Genomic DNA, 19,512 nt, shown 5'->3' with positions numbered 1-19,512 from the left:
TAACAGTAAAGAAATGAAAATATGTGACATGAATTAATGTGTTGATGCCTAGTAACAATGTGTTGTAGCTATATTTACATTTTGATTAGGCTATCAACTAATTTTTTTGAAGTTATTACAGTCATTAACATACAGTATATATTCTAAGGCCTTCAACAGGCACATGGTAAAATCAGGTCAATATCACACTAAATCCATTCAACAGGAATGGGAAATTAGATTTTCCTCATAAATTTCACCTTTTTCAATTTTCATGTCTGTGAAATGTACAAGGGATAAAAAATGAGGACTCCAGTTTCTCAATCGTTCTGTGTACTAGCACGTTCTATAGCCTATACTACTGCATTATGAAGGAATATGTAAGTTTATGAATACATTTGATCAGATACACGCATCTCATTATCTGGCCAGATGTATCTACAACAGTTACATATTCATATAAGTAGCTGTGTTTATTGTTTGTGCAGCTAGAGTATAACAAAGTCATTTTCACTGGACTCTAACTTGTGTTTCGTAGCTGACTGTATGTTGAGAGAACACCTCACAGGAACGGAGAGTGTTCCATAAGCCACCCAGGGAGCGCAAAGGTTTTGTTTTGCAGAGTGCAGCCAGCCAGCACCGTGCATTTGTGAACACTCTGAGTGCAGTACGAGACGACACTTATGGCAGAGAGAAAAGTGCTTCAGAGTGCTCAGGAATGGAACGGAGCGGATGCGGCCGAGAGGTAACGATTTCTCTAACATGGTGATGCAAAAATACAAAGACAAAAATCATCCACTAGAAATTTCAAAGTAAAAAACATGGTTGATTGCAAAATCAGATTCCAATCACTAAAAACACTGAAGTTAACAAAAATAATTTTAATAGTTTTATGAATCTACTTTATTTTAAATCCCTCTTACTGTCTGCGTATGTTGCAGTTTAGTAGCAGTATTTTTTTTTATTGAAACTACTAACAACCTTTCTATGAAAATGATCATTCTCAGCTTTCATTTTCCCTCTGCACGACCCGTTTTATCCAAGTTTCAGCATTTCTTGCATATTGTTTGCATAAGGCTGAGAGAAATGGACAAAGAGAAATAACTTTGGATAAATAAAAAATATAGGTTCATGGAAAGTGGGAAGCTTATAAAAATGTCACTAAAATTATATCGACTTAAACAAACTCACATACATCTCTTGTCAAATAAAGGATGAAATCCATGCTTTTATGACATTTGTTTAGAGTCACGAACTAGCGCGGTGACTTTGTAATAGAACGCATCTATTTAGGAAATTTATAGTCTGGCGACTGGTTTTCTTTTTTGAACAAAGAAAATTAGAGCAAATCATTGCACAACTAGTTTAAATAGTGCTACCTCAAAATGGCATTTTTGCCGAGATTGTTTTGAATTTGGTGAAGTTTTAGTGCTTCAAGCTTTTCTTTCCTTAAACTCACTTAAAAGTGAACTCTAAATCTGCCAGCAATATAAAACCTGTTGTGGCACCTAATATATCTACCCTGAACATCCCTCATTGGACCTCTTTACTAAAAAATAACCCTTAATTTTTTTTTCAGTGCTTTAAATGTGACATGAAAACAGCTGTGTTCTAGGTTTACATTCTATGCACATCTATGCCAGATGTTTAAGTAGTTAAATAAAACAGGAGGTTACATCAAAGTGTCAAGATATACAAAAATCCATTTAGCACTGAAAACGTTCCAACCTCCTTTAACTCATAAAGCCATACAAGCTTGAACGCACCCTTTCTGGCTTACGAAGATCAGGTCTGTTCTTTGTTGAGGCACTGGCACAGGTTGTGCAAAACCCATTTTGATACACAAATAATTTCAAACAGGAAGTACTCAAATCCACTTTTTCCACTAACAATGTTATGAGTTTGGGAAACAGAAACTCAGTGGTTAAAAGAACAGGTATATTATAGCCAATATATATTAGTGTTGCTAGTTTCAGGCAACACCGTATGGTTTGAATGCTGACAGCTGGGGAATGTGGAAGGACACAAGTAAAGGTTAATACGTGAGGCTAATAGATTACCATATTTTGTTCCTTAGTGCCTGATCCAAAGCCCACTGAAGTCAACAGGAAGATTCCCCTTGGTTCAGGCCCTATGTGGACTGACTATGGACTCTACATGGGTTCTTGTTTCTGAAGGAACCAAAGCTAGATCATAAAGTGACGCTCCAGCTGTGTCTAGCAGACACCCACAACTTGCACCCGTTACTGGTAATGTCAGCAAACATCTGTAAGTGCTCAGGTGAAAGGGCCCGGTGACGGGACAAGGACATTTACTACACAACGTGAAGAATCAAAATGGAGATAAGAATATGTTTGTCAGAAATCAGACAACAAGACGACCACTCAGCCAGTGGGAGTTCAGAGTGGCACTTGTACTCGGGGTTGTAAGGGCCTGATTCTCAGAGATGCCGAGGGCTTTCAACTCCACCGACATCACTAGGCACTGAGTGCTCAGTGCCCTTCCAGGAGGCGCTCCGCACATCAGAGGCCCAGGCCTATAAACCACAACAGAACAAGTGGCCCAGACTGCCCACGTTGTCCTGGCACAAAATGAGGACATTGCGCCTTCCCTCGGGGGGGGGGGGGGGGGGGGGGGGGGGGGGGGGGGGGGGGGGGGGGGGGGACGCACTCTGGCCTCTAATGTTACAAGTTAAAAAGTGAACCTATTAATTTTACCTTGAATGGGCCGTTGTTACAGCCGTAATATCACTGCCCCTCTGCTTTCCTCAGAAATCACCAGACTCCATTGTGTTTATAAGCAGCTCGGCCTTTGGACATACAGGGTTAGCCCCTCGGGAACTGGGTTTGTGCCTTGTACAGCAGAGGGGTAGGGATATTCTGGTGCTGCTTCAGCAGCAGCAGATCTCCAGCCAATGCAGGAAAAACTAGCCACTCACAGATGGAAAAGGCCGGCCAGGCTGTTTGGAGCACCCCCTCTGCCAGTGCAGGGCTGTTTATAGGGGACACGTTCTCAACCCACATTGATCTCGGTTTACAGTGACAAACTACGTCACCTGGGAGGCTATTCCACGCTCTAACTGATCTCGCTTTCCAGTGTTTTCTCCTGATATTTTGTCCAAAGTCTCCTAACATCCCCTTGCATGTCTTTGAACAATTACTTGCTATTGACACCCTTCAGTTATTCAGAGACTTATAGGCCAAATAAATCTCTGGCATAACTCCACTGATGTCAGTGAACTTATGCTAGGGACGAACATGACAATCTCCACTTTAGCCAAGCCAGAATGGCACTGTGTGCTGTGCAGGGCTTGGTCATCTTTCAGTTTACTCCGTTATACGAAGGACTGAGGTACTGGCAACCCTAATGTCACTCCTGAGCAAACAAAAGATACCAAAATGCATCCACTGATCCAAGGAGTTAAAGCTCTGAAAACCATCTAGGCCTGGTAAACTCAAGGGTCGTTTGTCTTTGTTGCTTGTTCTTTGTTTTAAAGAGCCAAAGCTCTTGGGAAATGTCTCTGATTTAAAGGTGAAGTAAATTACTGGGGTAGGCTGATGAAATGTCAGGGAATGCCCCCACCAAATTTCCCAATGAATTCTGCAGCGTACTTAGTGGAGACAAGGGCAACTGGGGCGGCACCATCTTCCCTGGGCAGAGCGGGGGTGGGGGGGGGGGACGACATTTTTGTAATTTTTAATCAAAATTACCCATTCCTGGGGGTGGGGGAGGATTCCTTTACCCCTCTGAATCTGTCTCATGGCTTACTCATGTGTTTTGTGGGAGGGTTTGTTAACGGCACCACTTAAATAGCAAGAAAAACTGTGTGCCATTTGGAGCGAAGAATGGCACTGTAATGGACAGCAAAACTGGAGAAATTCCTTGTTTTCTGATGCTTTCTGAATGAATCTCCCTCTTCAGCCGATATCTAACTTTTTACTGAGTGAGAGTATGTTTTTTGTTTATTACATGGCAAAGTTTCCCTTTTCAGGAAGCAAGACTCAACTCACTTTGTAAAACCCCTGAACTGGGCTAACATGACCGCTGTCCCTTCATAACATTTGTAAGACAGAATCTGAGACTCTGCTTGAAGGCAAATTCTAGATCTTAAAAGGAGCCATTTAAAACAAGCAATGTAAGCTGATGAAAACAACCAAACTATAGAAAAGGACAGAACATTCTTGTGTCGTGTTTTTCAAGCACATAATTCCTGTTTCCCACTGTAACATTTTTAGTAAAAAAAAACCAAAACCCCAAAACAAAAATACCCCCCAACCCAGAAAACTACAGTATATGAAAACTTAAGACATAACAATAATGAAAAAAATGGTATTGAGTATACTTGATAATGATGTACACTTTAAAACAAATCAATAGACTATGATGTAAACAAAACAGTAAGATAACACTTTAAAAACAAGACAAACATTTATCCATCGATAGTATACAGTAAACCAACAGTCCACTGTGCAGATGCACTTATGATGGTAGTCATAAAATGATTAAGTGTGTTAAAGTAATGTGTTATAAAAGTCTATTATAATTGTCTACTTGTATATCTCATATAACAGAGCGCTGTTTGTTAATTGTTTCTATAGTGCTTTTTTTTTTTTTTTTTTTTTTTTTTTTGACATTCCCATTGATCAGTTTTTGGTTAACATGTAGGCTGCAACAGGCTTACTGTAGAGGTGGTCGAGGAAGAAATGAGGGAGGAGGGAATATATACAGAAAGGCCATGTGCAGCTTCCCACCGAGAAGTCCTGGAACTCCATAATTTTACTCTTCAGAATTTCAACATAGTCTGCTGGAGGAGGGGAAAAAAAATAAACAGTGAGAAATAGGAAATCAAAAATCATGCTCACCTGGTTTTTACATTTTCTAATGGGATCTGCAGACACCCTTACTGCAGCTCACAAGAACTTGCTGTCTGTGTGCTGGAGAGATGCAATGTTTGACTCACTTAATTTTCTGATTTAGGGTGAAATTGCTAACACCACACTTGGTAGCCTCCTTAATCTGTACTTAGTGCTTTCCGTCCTCAGAGCTCATCGCAAAGGCTGACATACCAATCTACAGAATACCCCAGTGAAACGGGAAGGGGGGGGAGGATTGGTCTGATTTCAGAGATGAGGAAGTGGGAGCAGAGAGAATAGCAGCCTGGCTTGCAGAAGTGCTGAGCACCTGTATTTCCCATCGACTTTAATGGGAATGGGAGAGGCTCAGCACCTCTGAAAATCAGGCTACACGTGACATAACCCATGCCATAGAAGGAGTCAGGGTCAGAGACAAGAGTAGAACCCAGGAGCCCTGCACTCAGACCACACCTTACTGGTAGCCAAGTGCTGATCTCCTTTATGTGCTTCTGGAATTCCCACCCTTAAAGTCGGGGACACAACAGTTAATGATACAGCTGGGTTAGCCATCTTTGACAATGTCTTTGCCTCTGGCTGGGGAAGCCTCTGGGGGTACTTGAGATGTCTGGAGAACTGAGCTACCTTCAAATCCACTGCTATGTTGTTTACCCTCCTTCCATGGCGATGTCACCCCACACAGGACACAGCTCTGGAGAATCACTTTGCAGCTTGGAGAATGCTGATTTAGACCCTGACTCAGCAAAGCAGTCAAGCACGTGCCTCCCTTCAAGTGCTTACATTTATGCACGTGCTTAAGAGCTTTGCTGGCTCGGGGCCTGTCTGCCAATTCCCGGGGTGAAATCCCAGAGACAGAAAGGAGAGTTCATGGGGCAGTCCTTTATTCTGGGGACACACCTGAGGAAACAGTCCTTGTTCACCGACCTCCAGGGCAGGCTGCAAAGCCCATTTGCTTTCCCCAGCTGCAGGGGGACTGCAAGGGCAAGCATGTAAGTGTTTTACTGAATAGGGATGGAATAAGCGTGTACTAAGTGCTTTCCAGGAGCGAGGCCTGTATCTGGGCATGCAAGTGTGGTTAGGTGTCTAACTCTTTGTCCACAAGGGCTTTTGGCATGAGAAACTTCATAGAGTTTCAGAGGCTGCTTTTGAAATGAGGAACCTAAACGTTTCAAGTAGGAGACTTCCTATGTCCTGGGAATGTCACAGACTTGGTCACCGTTTGAACAGCAAGTACCTGGGCCCCTTATGAAAAAACTTGAATCATACGGTTTTCCCTCACCTCTTAGGAAATGCTTCTCAATTACTGATGGTATAAGTCTAAGAACTCCAAAAAATGAGTCAAAAGGAAAAAAAAAGTACACTGAAATAAAGGCTCAAAAGTATCCCAAAGAGATCAAGAATGAGGTCAGGTTTTCTCTTTCAAGCCAATAAACTGCTATTGGGCACAACACACTCTGTGCATGTGTTAGGGAAATGATTTAACACGTAAGGTGTCAAGTCAGTCTGGTGTTTCTGAAAAATGATGCACAACATAAAGCAGAAAATTGTCACTAACAAGGCTCTCTCGGCATTCAGGCAGACTCTGGCAGGGATATGCAGACATGATTAACACTCTCTCCATATACAGAATAGTTTACTGAACTCAGTAGAAATCAAGGGCATAACCAGCCTGATCAGTTCATGTCAATTATTTCAGATATAATTACACAACTCCCTTCCAAATCTATTTCCAGAGTTTAAATGCAAGTATTTCCCTTTCATTTTTGTCCTGGGGAAAAGCCGGACCACATATTTATGCAAATAAAATGGCTTCCATCATCACATTCAGAGAACCCCCCCGTTTCTTTCCTTTAGTCTCTCAGTGGTAAAAACACAATGAGATCCCTATGTAAATAATAGCCTATACATGCAAATAACAAGAAATTGAAAATAACACTGATTCCACTGTGAATTTATATCAAACAAATCCAAAAATAAAAGGGCAACATACTCTACTATTCTCATTCAGAAAGCAACAGCAGACTATGAATGCACCAGGCTTTGCAAGGCTGTGGAAGAAGTATATTGTTTGCAGCCTTCAAGCCAATTACCATAGTGAACAAGAATCTCTGAAGGAAGAACACGAGGTGCCAGGTTCTCAGCTGAGGTGAATCCATATAACAACAGTCAAACTACTGAAGCTATGCCGATTGACACCAGCTATCTGGAGGGTCCTAGTTACTCAAGTTGAGTAAATCTGCTACTAACTGCAAACCATAGCTAATGCTTTTTAGCTGACTCTCGCTATCAAATTATTATTTATCCTCAGTAGCACATGTGCCATAAGAATGAGTTACACTGTGGAATTTGCTAAGTAGTTTGGAACTGTCCAGTACATGAAACGGTCATAGCAGAAGGGGTTTGGTACATTTTAAAGCAGACATTTTAGACGGCACAAAAAATGTTGTTTATCATAAGCCCGGGACTCAGGTGTGGAATTCCTGTTGACTGCAAGTTCTGCATGCAGAGAAATGAAGAAGTAGGGTCAAGTGGCACTTTTTGAGGATTCAATACCCTTATATAAAAAACCCAACTGTAAATATTAACAGTTAAAAGAAACTTACTGTTCTATCGGAAACTTCTACATCTGTGAAACAAACATGCTGCTACTCAGTTCATCTACTGATAACTGGGATATCTACAGTAAAAAAGAGGTCACATTAACACATTTTCTTGAGATCATTCTATCCAGTCATTCTTCAGCGCTCGTTTAAGACTAATCGATACATATAACCATTGTTGAAGCAGTATCTTAGAGAACACGAACTGATCCCAGCATTTATCTATTTTAGCAGGCATAAATAACTACATAGTTATGTCATTATTAATGCCCAGTGGCGTACAGGGTGATTGAACTTGGGAGTCCAACTCCATAGACTGTAAGACAGCAAAATGCCCTGTAAACTGCAGTTTGGAAGATTTAGGTATCACTTACAAAGAGCACATATAGCCATATACTAACACTGCATAGGAATTAGGGTTTTTCTTTTTGTGGCTGTATAATTATTAGGAGAACTAAAACTAGCAAAAACCAGAGAAACAAAATAGTTATAGCTAGTGTAGGTAGGCAAGCATTTACAACAGGCCAATTCTGAGTTCAGTCCTTATTCAGGCAAAACTCCCATTACAGTCCACGAGGCTTTGTGTCTGAGTGAAGCCTGGTGAAAACCTACAGGATTTGCCCTCTGTAGGTACTGTGGTATCATAGCGGTAGCAGTGCCCTGTAAAATAAGGTGATACCAGCTTTTCCTTTGAGTGGCTCTGAACCTGAGCACGATGATGAACTAAATAAAACTGCAAACATTGTAACTGAACAAAACCTACTGTTCCAAACTCTACCCTGGCCTAATTGGGAAATGTTGTGGTTTATTGAATGTAAGGAAGCATTCCTAAGATTTTGCATATACAGTTCAGGACTGGTGCAGAAGCAGCCATCTCGGTTTAATACCTTCAGAGCAACGTTTTGCAGATAATGACGGCTAGGCAAACATGCATGAAATCCTTTATATTAATGGCACTGGCAAAACAGTACATACTATACATACAGTGTAAATACTGTAGGGATGGGTGACTTGCTTCTGCTTTAATACACTTGAACCTTCACCCAGGTTGTTATTTTAGAACCCAAGCTTGTTTTTTTTCACTTCCACTCCTGAGCCAGGACAGGGCATGCCAAAATACCACAGGAGAGCATGGTCAGTGTGGTATTTCTGGTAAGGACAGAAAGCAGGAGTGCTGTTAATCTTATGAGAAAGCCTCTTTTCTTTGTGAGTTTTACAGCCCAGTTTTGCACAACTCCCGAGGTCTGCAGAATGTGGAGACACTTCAAAGAAGCTTCCAGGCTTATGGATGCTTCTCCAACCTACATTTGAACCCTGGCCCTTCCAAGGCTCGCCCATCCCTGGGCTATCACCAGAATTACTTCAGAACCACCCAGCCCAATGAGCCAGTGCTCCCTCACCAATCCCAAAAGTATACATGCTGCCTTTCGAAGGGCCCAATACGGTGCAGGGCAGAGTGCCTTGTCGGAGGTTCTGAACGCCCTCAGCCCCTCAAGGACACAAAGGGACTTAGAGGGGCTCAGTACCTCACAGAAGGGGCTCAGCACCTCCTAGGATCGGGCCCTCAGAGTCATCTAGTTCTGAACATGTGAAAGAAAGCTATTTAAAGGGCCAAACCTGATTGGCTGTAGCTGTTGCAGCGAAGGGGACGCTGGTGGCAGGTGTTGTTGCTGCAGACACAGTGGTGGGCGTAGCACCGTGCATCATGGGCACTTTCAGTAGGGAACCATGGAAGCGACATACGGGAGGGTGGAGCGTTTATGTAACCATGGCAACATGTGGTGGATTTGGGGGCGTGGCAGGTATCACAGCAACAAGCCATGTGACATCGTCATGAAGGATACACCGGGGCGCAGCATGCAATCACAGTGCAAAGCAAGACAGCGTTGGAAAAAAAATAAACAAGAGAAAAGGGGAAAAGCCAATTACAATTATAATTAAGGAAAAAACTAAAACATTCTCAACACTTAGTACATTTATAAGCAGAACAATGATGTATTAGACTCGAAGGGCCAAATTTCCAAAGGAGGATGGGACGGGGTGTGCTGGCAAAACACTCATGTCACTGCGTGCATGTGGGTGGCCAGACATGCAGCGAATGCAAGTTCCCTTTGTGGGTGCATTTTGGAGAGCGCACCCATCCCAACCGGCTTTGAAAGTTTGCCCCCAATTATGAATTAAAAGTACATGGTGCACTTCATAGCAAATTTTCCGACAAGACATTGTCGTCATGGCACATATTACAGCTACGATCCCACTGGGTAACATGGCTAACAGCTGCAACATCCTTTTAAAGGTGTTCTCTCCCCTCTCTACAACAGGGCCTTCCCCTGGGTACAGAACAGAGCTGATGGCACTATGAATGAGGGACTGGCCACCTGAGCGCTGTACGTACAGATTCACCATGTTTTCTTTCTATACAATTCTAGAGGATTTGGCAAAATTCCCTCTTGGGGTGAGGAGGGGGGAAAAAAATTCCAAATGTTTACAATCCACCTCAACAAAAACAGCCCCCGAAATGATAAATGGACAGTAATTCTATAGACAACCATGACACACAGTAGAGATCTGTAATCTTTCTGTCGGACTCAGAAAGCTTTGCTTTTACATCACACAGCAGTTAGAGGAAGCGCTGCCAACACATGCAGATTGCATTCCAGTGGACAGCACTTTATAGAGGAAGGGAGACGGCTGCTTCCTGAGGAACTGGTGGGGACTTTACGAGCTACGACTGCCCTTGCAAATGTGTGCGATAAAGAGAAGAGCATGAAGATCTGCTCAACCCTTGCTTCTCATGCCAGAGCCCCATTAGCATCAGCGGGAGTTAGACAAGCACCTGATGGGGAGTAGAGACCCGTTCCAACTGGCCATACATTGGCCTGGCGATATTCAGGTGAGTTTAGTATACATTCAGCAAAGGGGATTCCTGTTAAGAGCTTGCTGGCAGGCATTGATAATGGCGTGCACCAGTCTGTCCTGATCCCAGCCTCTCTGCTGTGGATCGCTAGCTGCCAGCAGCCCTGCTTACACAGATACAGACCATGGTTGTGTATGTGATTTTCTGTCATACCCTAACAGTGTCACAGGCTCCCTGCACAGCCCTGGGGGAGATGCTGGAAGGACTTTAGATCTGCCCTCTACCCTGGCTGCAGTTATATAAACAGTCTTGGGGTCTAATGGTGTGGGTTGGGGTGGGTGCTCCACCCAGTGACGGGGGGATGGGGAACGAGGAGGGCCCTGCACCTGGCAACTGAGGGACGGGGATCAGGGAGGGCCCGCATCCAATGACTGGGGCATTGGGCAGGATACACTTGGGACTGGAAGTGTGTGTTAGAGCACACTCCGAAGCTGGGCCTTTGATCACTCCATGTAGCCTTAATGGAAAAGCTATGAACCAAGGTACACACGCTCTTTTAGGGCAACATCCCATATGCTTTCTTCCCCAGCTGTCTGATAGGGACCCCGTTAGCAGGCTCCCAGCTTTACCCCTCAGAGCAAGGGCGAGTTACAGGACCTGATACTGCTCTCAGCGCAGCCTGAGTGGGCGGTAAGTGCATTGATGTCAGTGGAATCTTCTGAGAGGAGAATCGGGCCCAGCGCCCGGGAGATGGGCACTCCACCAGACCTTCATGCTCGAAAGCAGAAGCAGTCCAGCTGGGTGTGTGTCTGCATTCTCCCTGCACTGCTCTCGCCTCAGCCTAGAACAGTACACGAAGCAGCAGAGCCCACCACATCCATGGGATCTGGTTGCTCAACTCTTCTGGAAGCTAGCCAATGCTGGAACCAGCGCCTGGCTCCACAGGCTGGCAACCTGCAGGCGTACAGGGCTCTGAAAGTCATGGCCACTACCGGGTGTTATGGCCTACTGGGTAGGAAAGGAGCTTTGCGCAGCTCAAGAGGTTTGGTAACAAAAGCAATAGCTCTTAACTCATTTCTGCTAATAGACTTTCAGATCCCCCCACACCTGCCCAACCTGTGCTCCTTGGAGAGTCTACATTTGTTTTAGAACTACTGCTCCACCCCTCCCCAATGGTATGGTCTGAGAGCACTGGACTATTACTGGTCTAGCTCCATCCCAGAGCGAAGGCCGAAAGTCCATCCTTAACTTACCCTGCTACACCCAGCTACGAGGGCTGAGTGAGGAGCCTCCCCCTACGGTTTGCACAACGATGTCTGATTCTTAATATGAACCAGGCACAATTACAGTGGGTATATGGGTCATGACATTCTGAGCCTGAATTCTCTGGTTCCAGCATTGTCAGCAGTTCCTCCTTAGCATTTCCTTCTCGGGTGGGGTTCAGTCACAGTGTCAGTGTTATCTTGACGCGGGTTTGGGGATCTGCACAGCACACAGGCAATTTCCTCAGCAGCATATTTAAGAGGCAGATCTCCAGCTGGTGCAAACCAGAACAGCTCCGCTGACTTACAGAGCCATGCAAATTTACGGCAGCTGAGGGGCTGGGCCTCTGTGCATCTCTGATTAGAACAATATTATTTTTTCAAAAAAATCAGCGTTACGAGAGATTAAACATTCTCAGAGGCGGGACTCAAATCCAACCTACAATGTGCTGGATGCCTGATAGTCAAGCCACAAGAATTGTCCCATGGCCATTTCCTTTCACTACATGGCTAAATTCAGGCCACAAAGATACTTGTGCGTAAAGCAGATCGTTTTGTTAGTCACATGAATTACCGCGTTGCACAGAAATGAAAGGGATACAACCATCTGAGCCATCAAGACGACTGGATAGTCAATCACACCACTCAGCCACCCATGTTCTCACGGACGCACAGTAACTCGCTGTCTCTTTCAGGTTAGGGAAAGTTGAGAAGTTTGTGTAGAGAAACCTACCAACGCTTGCAGTGGGAGTCATGCACAGTACTGACCCTGCACACCATGCAGTGAAGCGTGGAAAGATGAACAAAAGGGATATTTCATTAGTGAAGCGTTAGTGTTAGAAATAACTTTACTCAAAGCAGGTGTTCTCTTTGCAGCATTCAGTATTAAAGCACATGCAAAAACAGATTCTGCATATTGATACATAGATATTTTAAACTCAGTTTTAAGATCACAGCAAACCAAAATCATTCTTGGATTCTTGGGTAGAGATTATATTTCCCCTACCCCTCTCGGAATTAAGTGATGAGTTGCACCATGAGAGTTGGGGTCAGTCTGGACTGTTTAATATCAAGCATGTCAGTTTCTTTTTTGGAGGGTGGGGGGAGGAATGGATATTTTAGCACAATTAACACATCACTTTGCAAATATACAAACTGATCATGTTAGAGACAATAGTGTTTCACCTGCAAGAATTGCACCTTCTGAAATCTTTGTCTGGTGTAAGATGGGCAAGACAGCAGGACAGACAAAGAGGTTACTCTGCAAGCAGGTGTTGTTTGTTTAAAATCTCTATATTAAGCTGAAAGAGGCAGTTTGTCTGGTCTTGATACAGCCATAACAGTGGTGCTATTTCAGACATATGCAGTGACTTCCCTCGTGCAGCGCCCCAAATGATCAACTGTGCACCTGATCACTGTATAACTGACACAGGAAAAACGAATCGATGCAAACATTTTGCCTGGCCTCATGCTGGCACAGTCTGCCTGGCTGTCACCCTCCAACCCAGAAACTAGTTGTGTCTGAATGGAGCTGACCGCATAAAAGCAGAGGCCAAATTGCAGGGCTGCAGTGATGATGAATGTTCATATGATGGGGTGAGAGGCTGCAGCCCTATGGAAAACCAACATATAGCGCAGCAGTGTGGGGTGGGAATATTTTGATGGCTAAGGTGGACTCTTCGGTTCTTTGGAGCATCAAAGAAATCTGCATTTACTGAATTTGCTTTAAAAAAAACAAACATACTTATTTTCTGGTTGATGATTTGGTCTGGTCAGACCAATGCTAAAGTCTCCAGATACTAGCAGGTGCCAGCAAATAGTTCTACTGTGCATCAGGCCCATGTGTGACTCCATTGTCATTAATGGGAGTTGAGCCTGCATGGGTCAGAGGCATGATATGGCCATAAGAGTTTGAAGCAAAAGTGGTTGTTATTGTGCTAACACCACTAATACGCCTCGCTATGTAGATTTTGGTCACCGTGTCTCAGGAAGCTGAGACATGGAGCCAGGCTGAGTGACATGGCCTGTTAAGAAATTCTGTGCTGTCTGATGAGAGGCACCTCAGGAATCAGATAAAACATATACCCCAGCGGAAGGAATAGGTCCTTTGGCATCTAAAGGAGTTGCTGTGAGGTCAGCCCAACACTGCAAATAGTACTTTGCAGCGTACAATTAGTGATGCTTTCTACTTGCTCTCTGTTAACATAAAAAGCTACTAAACTGGGAGAAGTCTTATCCATTCCTGAAATCTGATTATTTTGAATTTAACGTGTGAATATTCCATCTTCTCTTTCCTAAAAGTTGTTGGCCTCTTTCCTTTATTAGCCAAAAACCAGAACATGCATGAAAAAGGGTTTAGGTTTCGGGAATCCAGATTTGATCGTCTAACTTGACAGCAGAAACTTCCTGTGGAAGGCAGATCTCATATCCCATTGCTCTCCCACACTGGGCCGTCTCTGGCTCTGAGGAGTTTTACCACCAACTTCATCTGGGACAGGCACAGGCCCACGAATGATTAATTTAAAAGGTGCTGTCAGAGGGATGTTTTTGTGTATTTCTGTAAATATCACTGGGCAGGTGAATGAGACATTCAGTGTTTAAAAAAAAAAACTAGGTGCAAATTCTATGATGCTTTGGCAAGGAAAATAATATTAACATCGAGAATGTTCTCAAATCAGCCATGAATAATAACTTAACTGGCTAGTTGACAGTCTTATACCCCCCATGCCCCAGTCAATATCTTTATTTATATATGAATAACTGAACTGCATCTTTCAGTTTTATCTGGAGACTTTAAACGCAGAATAAAAGCTTGGGAGTTAAATTGCTTTTAAAAAGGCCAAAAAACTGGCAGGAGGGAAATGTATGCCTTTAAGAAAGGATTTATGTAATTTCAATGTATTAAAATGAGCCATTTCCTCTTTAAACATTGGGACAGCTGAAACATTTAGAGTCACTGAGCTGTAATCACAAAGACTGGATGGATTAGATAGATACCTGAAGTTTTAAAAAGAGACACACAATTTTTCTAGAGAGGGATACAAAATACGTTGAAGTGACCTGATAGTGCTACCCAAGAGTCCAGGAAGCAGTTTGGGATTCACCAACTGAACGATAAAGATGAGCAACAAGAAGTATGAATTAGAGAAACATGTGGCCATTCGTCCTCATTTGATTACAAAAAGAATGACCAAGAAGGTACCTTTAAAAGTATGAAGCTTTGAATTGTAGTAGGTGAAGGAAAAAGTCAAACAACATACATTAACATTCTGTGGCTTTTGTAAAAGAAACACCCCACACCGCTGTTCTGTATACATTTTGCTAAGGTCTGTTACAAATCCACTCATTAGCTCACTCTCTAGGAGAACACTTCTTGTACCAGAAAGAATGACGGAGAAAGTGACAAGAGGCCTTACCTGTAGGGATAAATGCAGGCTGTTGCAACTGCATGCTAGCTAGAGCCTGTTGGTAGTGGAAAACGCTCGGGTTAAAGACTGTGGTGGCACCATTGTTTTTTTCAAGTGCTGGCCTCTTTGGTAAAGGTTGAAGTGCACCAGGCGGCAGGGCCTGTGGATGAGGGATTCGTTAAAGACAAATAGCAAAAAAAGGGAAAACAAAATTAGACAAAGCATGCAATAAATACGATGGAGCCTGGCCTGCAAATCTCCTGCAACTGTATCAATTTAGCAAGACAAGAAACAGAAGAGCAGCTAATCATGGTGAAGTAGTAGGTAAAGTCACAGGTTTACTACGTAAGCAATTAGTAAAGACAAGAAGAGAGGGTCCAAAAATAAGAGCGCTAGGAATGCTAAGGAAGCTTCTCAATCGGACTGATTTATGCGCACAGGGAAAAGGAGGAAATCATTTGGGCAAGACACAACAAAAAGCAGTTGCAGGCAACAAGTATTTTAAAACGATCAGCGAAGAGAAACACAGACAGCAATTTAGAATGAGAAGATTAGCATAAGCAACAGCGCAGCAGAAAAAATGAGATGCTTGCCTCTGCTAATGTTGTTTGTCTAAATATCTGCCTATGTGTGTGAGCATATTTACATGGAGATTGTATTTGTACTAGGGTGGCAAAGTGGTAGCAGCTGCCAGTTATATGCCTGGGTTTCTACCCGTTACTAGAGATGATGAACAATACTTAATATTGGGCCTGATTCTCCTTTCACTTATGACAGCTTTACACCTCTAGCAACGACCTTGACTTCAGCAGAGTTGCACCTGATTTACAGTAATGTAAGTGACACGAGCATCAGCCCTTTATGGTTTTATGTTCTTTAGAATATAAATATTTCTTGCTGATAGTTTATATGGAACATGTCTAGTGACAAGGCTGGGGTTTGTCTTCCTAAGCAGCAAATCTTCTCCTTTTGTTCTATCACATTACAGCACCTCCACTCAGTCAAACCTGTTTCATGATCAGACTTTAACCTAGCTCAGGAGCTTTTCTTGGTAAGTTATTCATCCTTCACAAAGTGTGTCTCAACAACACAGTTGTAAGTCAAGTTCTTAGGAAACAAGGAGCATGGCTAATGATCTACAGCTTTTCATTGTATCAAGGGAGAGAATTTCATTCCCCGCCCCTCCACACACATTGTGATAGGAAAGGCTGCCTTTCAGTTACCCCTACAATCCTTCTGCATGTAAGTTTCCTTTGACTTCATTGAGATTTCAGGCAAGTGGAAGCCATACAGGATCAGGTAGTTTCTGCCTGGCTGATGGAATGTAGCAAAGCGATGGCTGGCAAATAGGATTATCTGTTTCAATCACTCCTATTTCTTCAAATGAATGCAAGTCAAGGTTCCGAAGCAAAAAGAGCTTTAGCTAACAAAGGGTTAAGGCTACACACAGAGCACTTGTCAAACGACACGAGGAAAGCAGCTTATAAATGGCATGAACGGAAATATACAGTAGACTCTATCCATTAAAACTTCCAACCGTTTGTCGCTGTACAGAAACAGGTTTCACTTAAGTTTTAAACTGCTACAGGAGACTGCGCATCTGAGAAATGTCAAACCAGGTACCTCCACGGAAAATGTGACTTCCTTATGCCTGTGTTCCCAGGGCTATTTTTGTTTGGGTTTTTGTTCCAATGCAATCAATTTACCAGAAGCAATTCTACTTGCAAAAACTGCTCTCAGATAAGCACACCACTCCCACTGAAGCCTGCGTGTATCCTTGGGCAGAATTTGGACGAGGAGTCTCTCTCTAGACTTAGCTGGTCAGTTATGGAGACAGCAAGTGTAAGTGGGTTAGAGTTTTCAAATGTGGGTACTGAAAGGTAAGCACTTAAATCCACATTTAGAGACCTATCAAAGAGGCCTCATTTATAGAGGTGCAGAGCCTGAACATTTCATATTTCACTGATAATTATGGGATAAAGAGTCTTTCTCCCTGAAGACTATATATATGCTCATCCTACATAAACATAGAACATGTATGTATATGTATGTATGTGCTGTTCCTCCATTCTTGAGCCCGGCCCCTCAGCTAGTGTAAACAGAAGTAGCTCCACTTCCTTGAAAGAAGGTATGTTGATTCACACTGACCGAAGATCTGGCCCATGTAGGCTCATATATGAATCATGGCCAAAAGGAAAAACCTTCTTTTTCAGGTATTTCCCCAAAAACTCAGACAGGAGGTCACTAATTACAGTGAAGCAGCTTGCCATGTGCCCGGCAGAGAACCACAGACTCACTGCCCTACTGAACAAGGGCACATGTGGTATCGCACGGGAATTACCCAGAGTTCAGATGTTAGAGGGAGCATCTGGGTGCCTGTCTCTGCTTCCATTTCAGAGCTGTCAGCCAGGTGATGGCCTTTGGGCTGTTCAGTTCCATGACGGCTCTCCCAGGGTGGCTGTCAGTTTGCTGGGAAGAGACCCTGAAGACACTTCCCTGAAGTGCCTGACTGCCATATATGCTACCAGGCGGGGCAAAGATTGAGGAAAGGTGGAGGATTTGGGTGGGAAACATCCTCCTGTCAGGATGTGTGTTGCTTCTCCAGACAGTCTACAAAGCTCCAGTGTTCTCTGTGCTGTTGAAGCCACTGGACCCATGGTTTGGCCTGAAGTAAAGAGCAATACCGTATCGAATTGAAAAGGCAGGGTGTGTGTGAAGAGGCAGAGCTGGAATCTGGCCAGGACACTGGGGGCAACCAAGACTAAATCTTGTGAGAAATGGGACGAGATCTTTAATGGCCTCAAACAGTCAGGGCCTGGGGTTCAGTAGCTCATGGGGACAGTGCCACTTCCAGCGGCACATTTCCCATGCTATCGTGCACTGATTCCCAAGGGAACAGCCTGACCTGCTGAATCAGCCAAGGCGCTCCCTGCAGCACCCACACTGGGCAGCAAGGGGGTCATGTGCAGCCTGTGAATGGTGAGCTGGACCGTGCTCAGGCAGGGATGTCAATTATTTGTGATTCGTGCTCTGTGACTGGTCACCTAAACGACATGGGATAGTTTCTGCTTCCTGGCCTGATTGAGGCTGACCTGCATTTGTGTGCTAGTCATCCCTGCGTTCACACATGAATACAGGTATGGCAAAGAGAGTCATTCCTCAAAGCAGCATGAAAAGAAACCTTTATGTCTGAATGGCTGAGTGACAGTGGATAAAAACAGGATGCTGCCCGCCTGGCTGAATCCAAATACGATTCAGAATTGGCCAACGTGTTGGTTAATAATTTCCCCTCTTGCTTATGCTGTTCATGCAGGATGTTTACTAGCCACTCAAAGTTTTACTTTGACAGTAATCTCTTTGGGGCAGGGATTGTCTTTTTGTTCTGTGTTTGCACAATGGCTCCTGGCCATGACTAGAGCTCCTCGTGATATGGTAACACAAATAATACATAATAATTTCAAAGGGACTGAGGAGGGCGCTCCATGAATATCAGAAGCAATCTGAGCACTCTCTTTGTCAGATGATTTTTATACACTACCCTAGGAAATTATTTTTTTGGTGCAGGATCCAACGCCAAATGTTCCAAAATCCAGGCTGTTCTGAGGACAGCAGCATGGCTGCAGGCAGCAAGCACTCAGCTATTCCATGGTAGGAAGACTATTAAAGTTACTTAAGCATTTTGGGCTAGAGGCCAGATCTGTAAAGATATTTAGGTGCCTGGAGATGGAGATAGGTGCTGAGTTGAATTCTCAAAAGTCCCTAGAGCCCAGATCCACAAAGGTGCTCTATCTGCATCTTTAGGAACCCAAATACCTTTAAAAATCTGACCCTATGTCCTCCAGTGCAGTGGTTTTCAACCTGTGTAAGATTTCCAATAGGGTCCACACTTCCATTCAAAAGGTTTTAGGGGTCCGCAAATGAAAAAAGGATGAAGACCACTGCTCTAGTCTGTCCATGTTCTGCTTCCGAGGATGGAGAGGGGAGAGTCAATGTGAGTTCTTTTCCACCTGTCATGTCTCCAGGACTGGGAGTGGTGGTTTTTGGGAGGACATGACATCCACTGAGGGAATTCTCAGATAGCCAGCCAGGCTGGCTTTGTGCCAGCTGACTGGCACAAATCATCTACAGCAAGAGCCAGCAATAGGCCTTTGTTGTTTCCTTCTTGTGAGCTCTAACTCCGATGGCAGTGAATGGAAGCTGGTGCCCTAACAAGATTTCCTAGGTAGCTGTTGAGAGTGTTATTCAATATTCTGATAGGGAATTCTACCGCCCATTTAAACAAAAATATGAAGTCTTAAAGGGTCCTTGCCCTAAAAATTACACCTCTATTGTAAAACATTCACCCAATAGAGGGTTTAAACAAATGTGTTAATCTCTCAACCTCTAGATTACCTGATCAGCCACCGACCAGAACCAACTCCCATGGAAATCAGTGGGAATCTTCCCAGAGATGTCAATGGGCTTTGGAGCAGGTTCTAAATCTGGGCCCTGTCCTCTTCAGTGTGTCCCTTTAAGGACTGTAATTACTAGCAAAAA

At 43.7% G+C, this 19,512-nt stretch overlaps 1 protein-coding gene across 11 annotated transcripts in view; it reads right to left on the bottom strand.

Moving 5' to 3' along the window:
• Window positions 1-4,388: 4,388 nt before the first annotated feature.
• MBNL3 (muscleblind like splicing regulator 3) overlaps window positions 4,389-19,512 on the bottom strand; it is a 109,930-nt gene continuing 94,806 nt past the window's right edge. For 4 of the 11 annotated variants that reach the window (XM_043523071.1, XM_043523067.1, XM_043523073.1 and 1 more), the window contains 4 exons: window positions 14,986-15,136; window positions 9,068-9,162; window positions 7,454-7,527; window positions 4,389-4,783 (listed from right to left, as the gene is read on the bottom strand). In XM_043523071.1, the coding sequence (XP_043379006.1) occupies window positions 7,471-7,527; window positions 9,068-9,162; window positions 14,986-15,136 (303 nt within the window). In that variant the 3' untranslated portion in view covers window positions 4,389-4,783; window positions 7,454-7,470. Of the gene's footprint in view, window positions 4,784-7,453; window positions 7,528-9,067; window positions 9,163-12,302; window positions 12,339-14,985; window positions 15,137-19,512 lie in introns of all 11 variants that reach the window. The other 7 variants (XM_043523065.1, XM_043523063.1, XM_043523064.1 and 4 more) reach the window with 3 other exon arrangements.

The sequence above is a fragment of the Chelonia mydas genome, chromosome 9 (genome assembly GCF_015237465.2).
Source record: "Chelonia mydas isolate rCheMyd1 chromosome 9, rCheMyd1.pri.v2, whole genome shotgun sequence".
Lineage (NCBI taxonomy): Eukaryota > Metazoa > Chordata > Testudines > Cheloniidae > Chelonia > Chelonia mydas.
The sequence above is the reverse complement of the archived record's forward strand: the minus strand, read 5'-3'. Positions and strand labels throughout refer to the sequence as shown.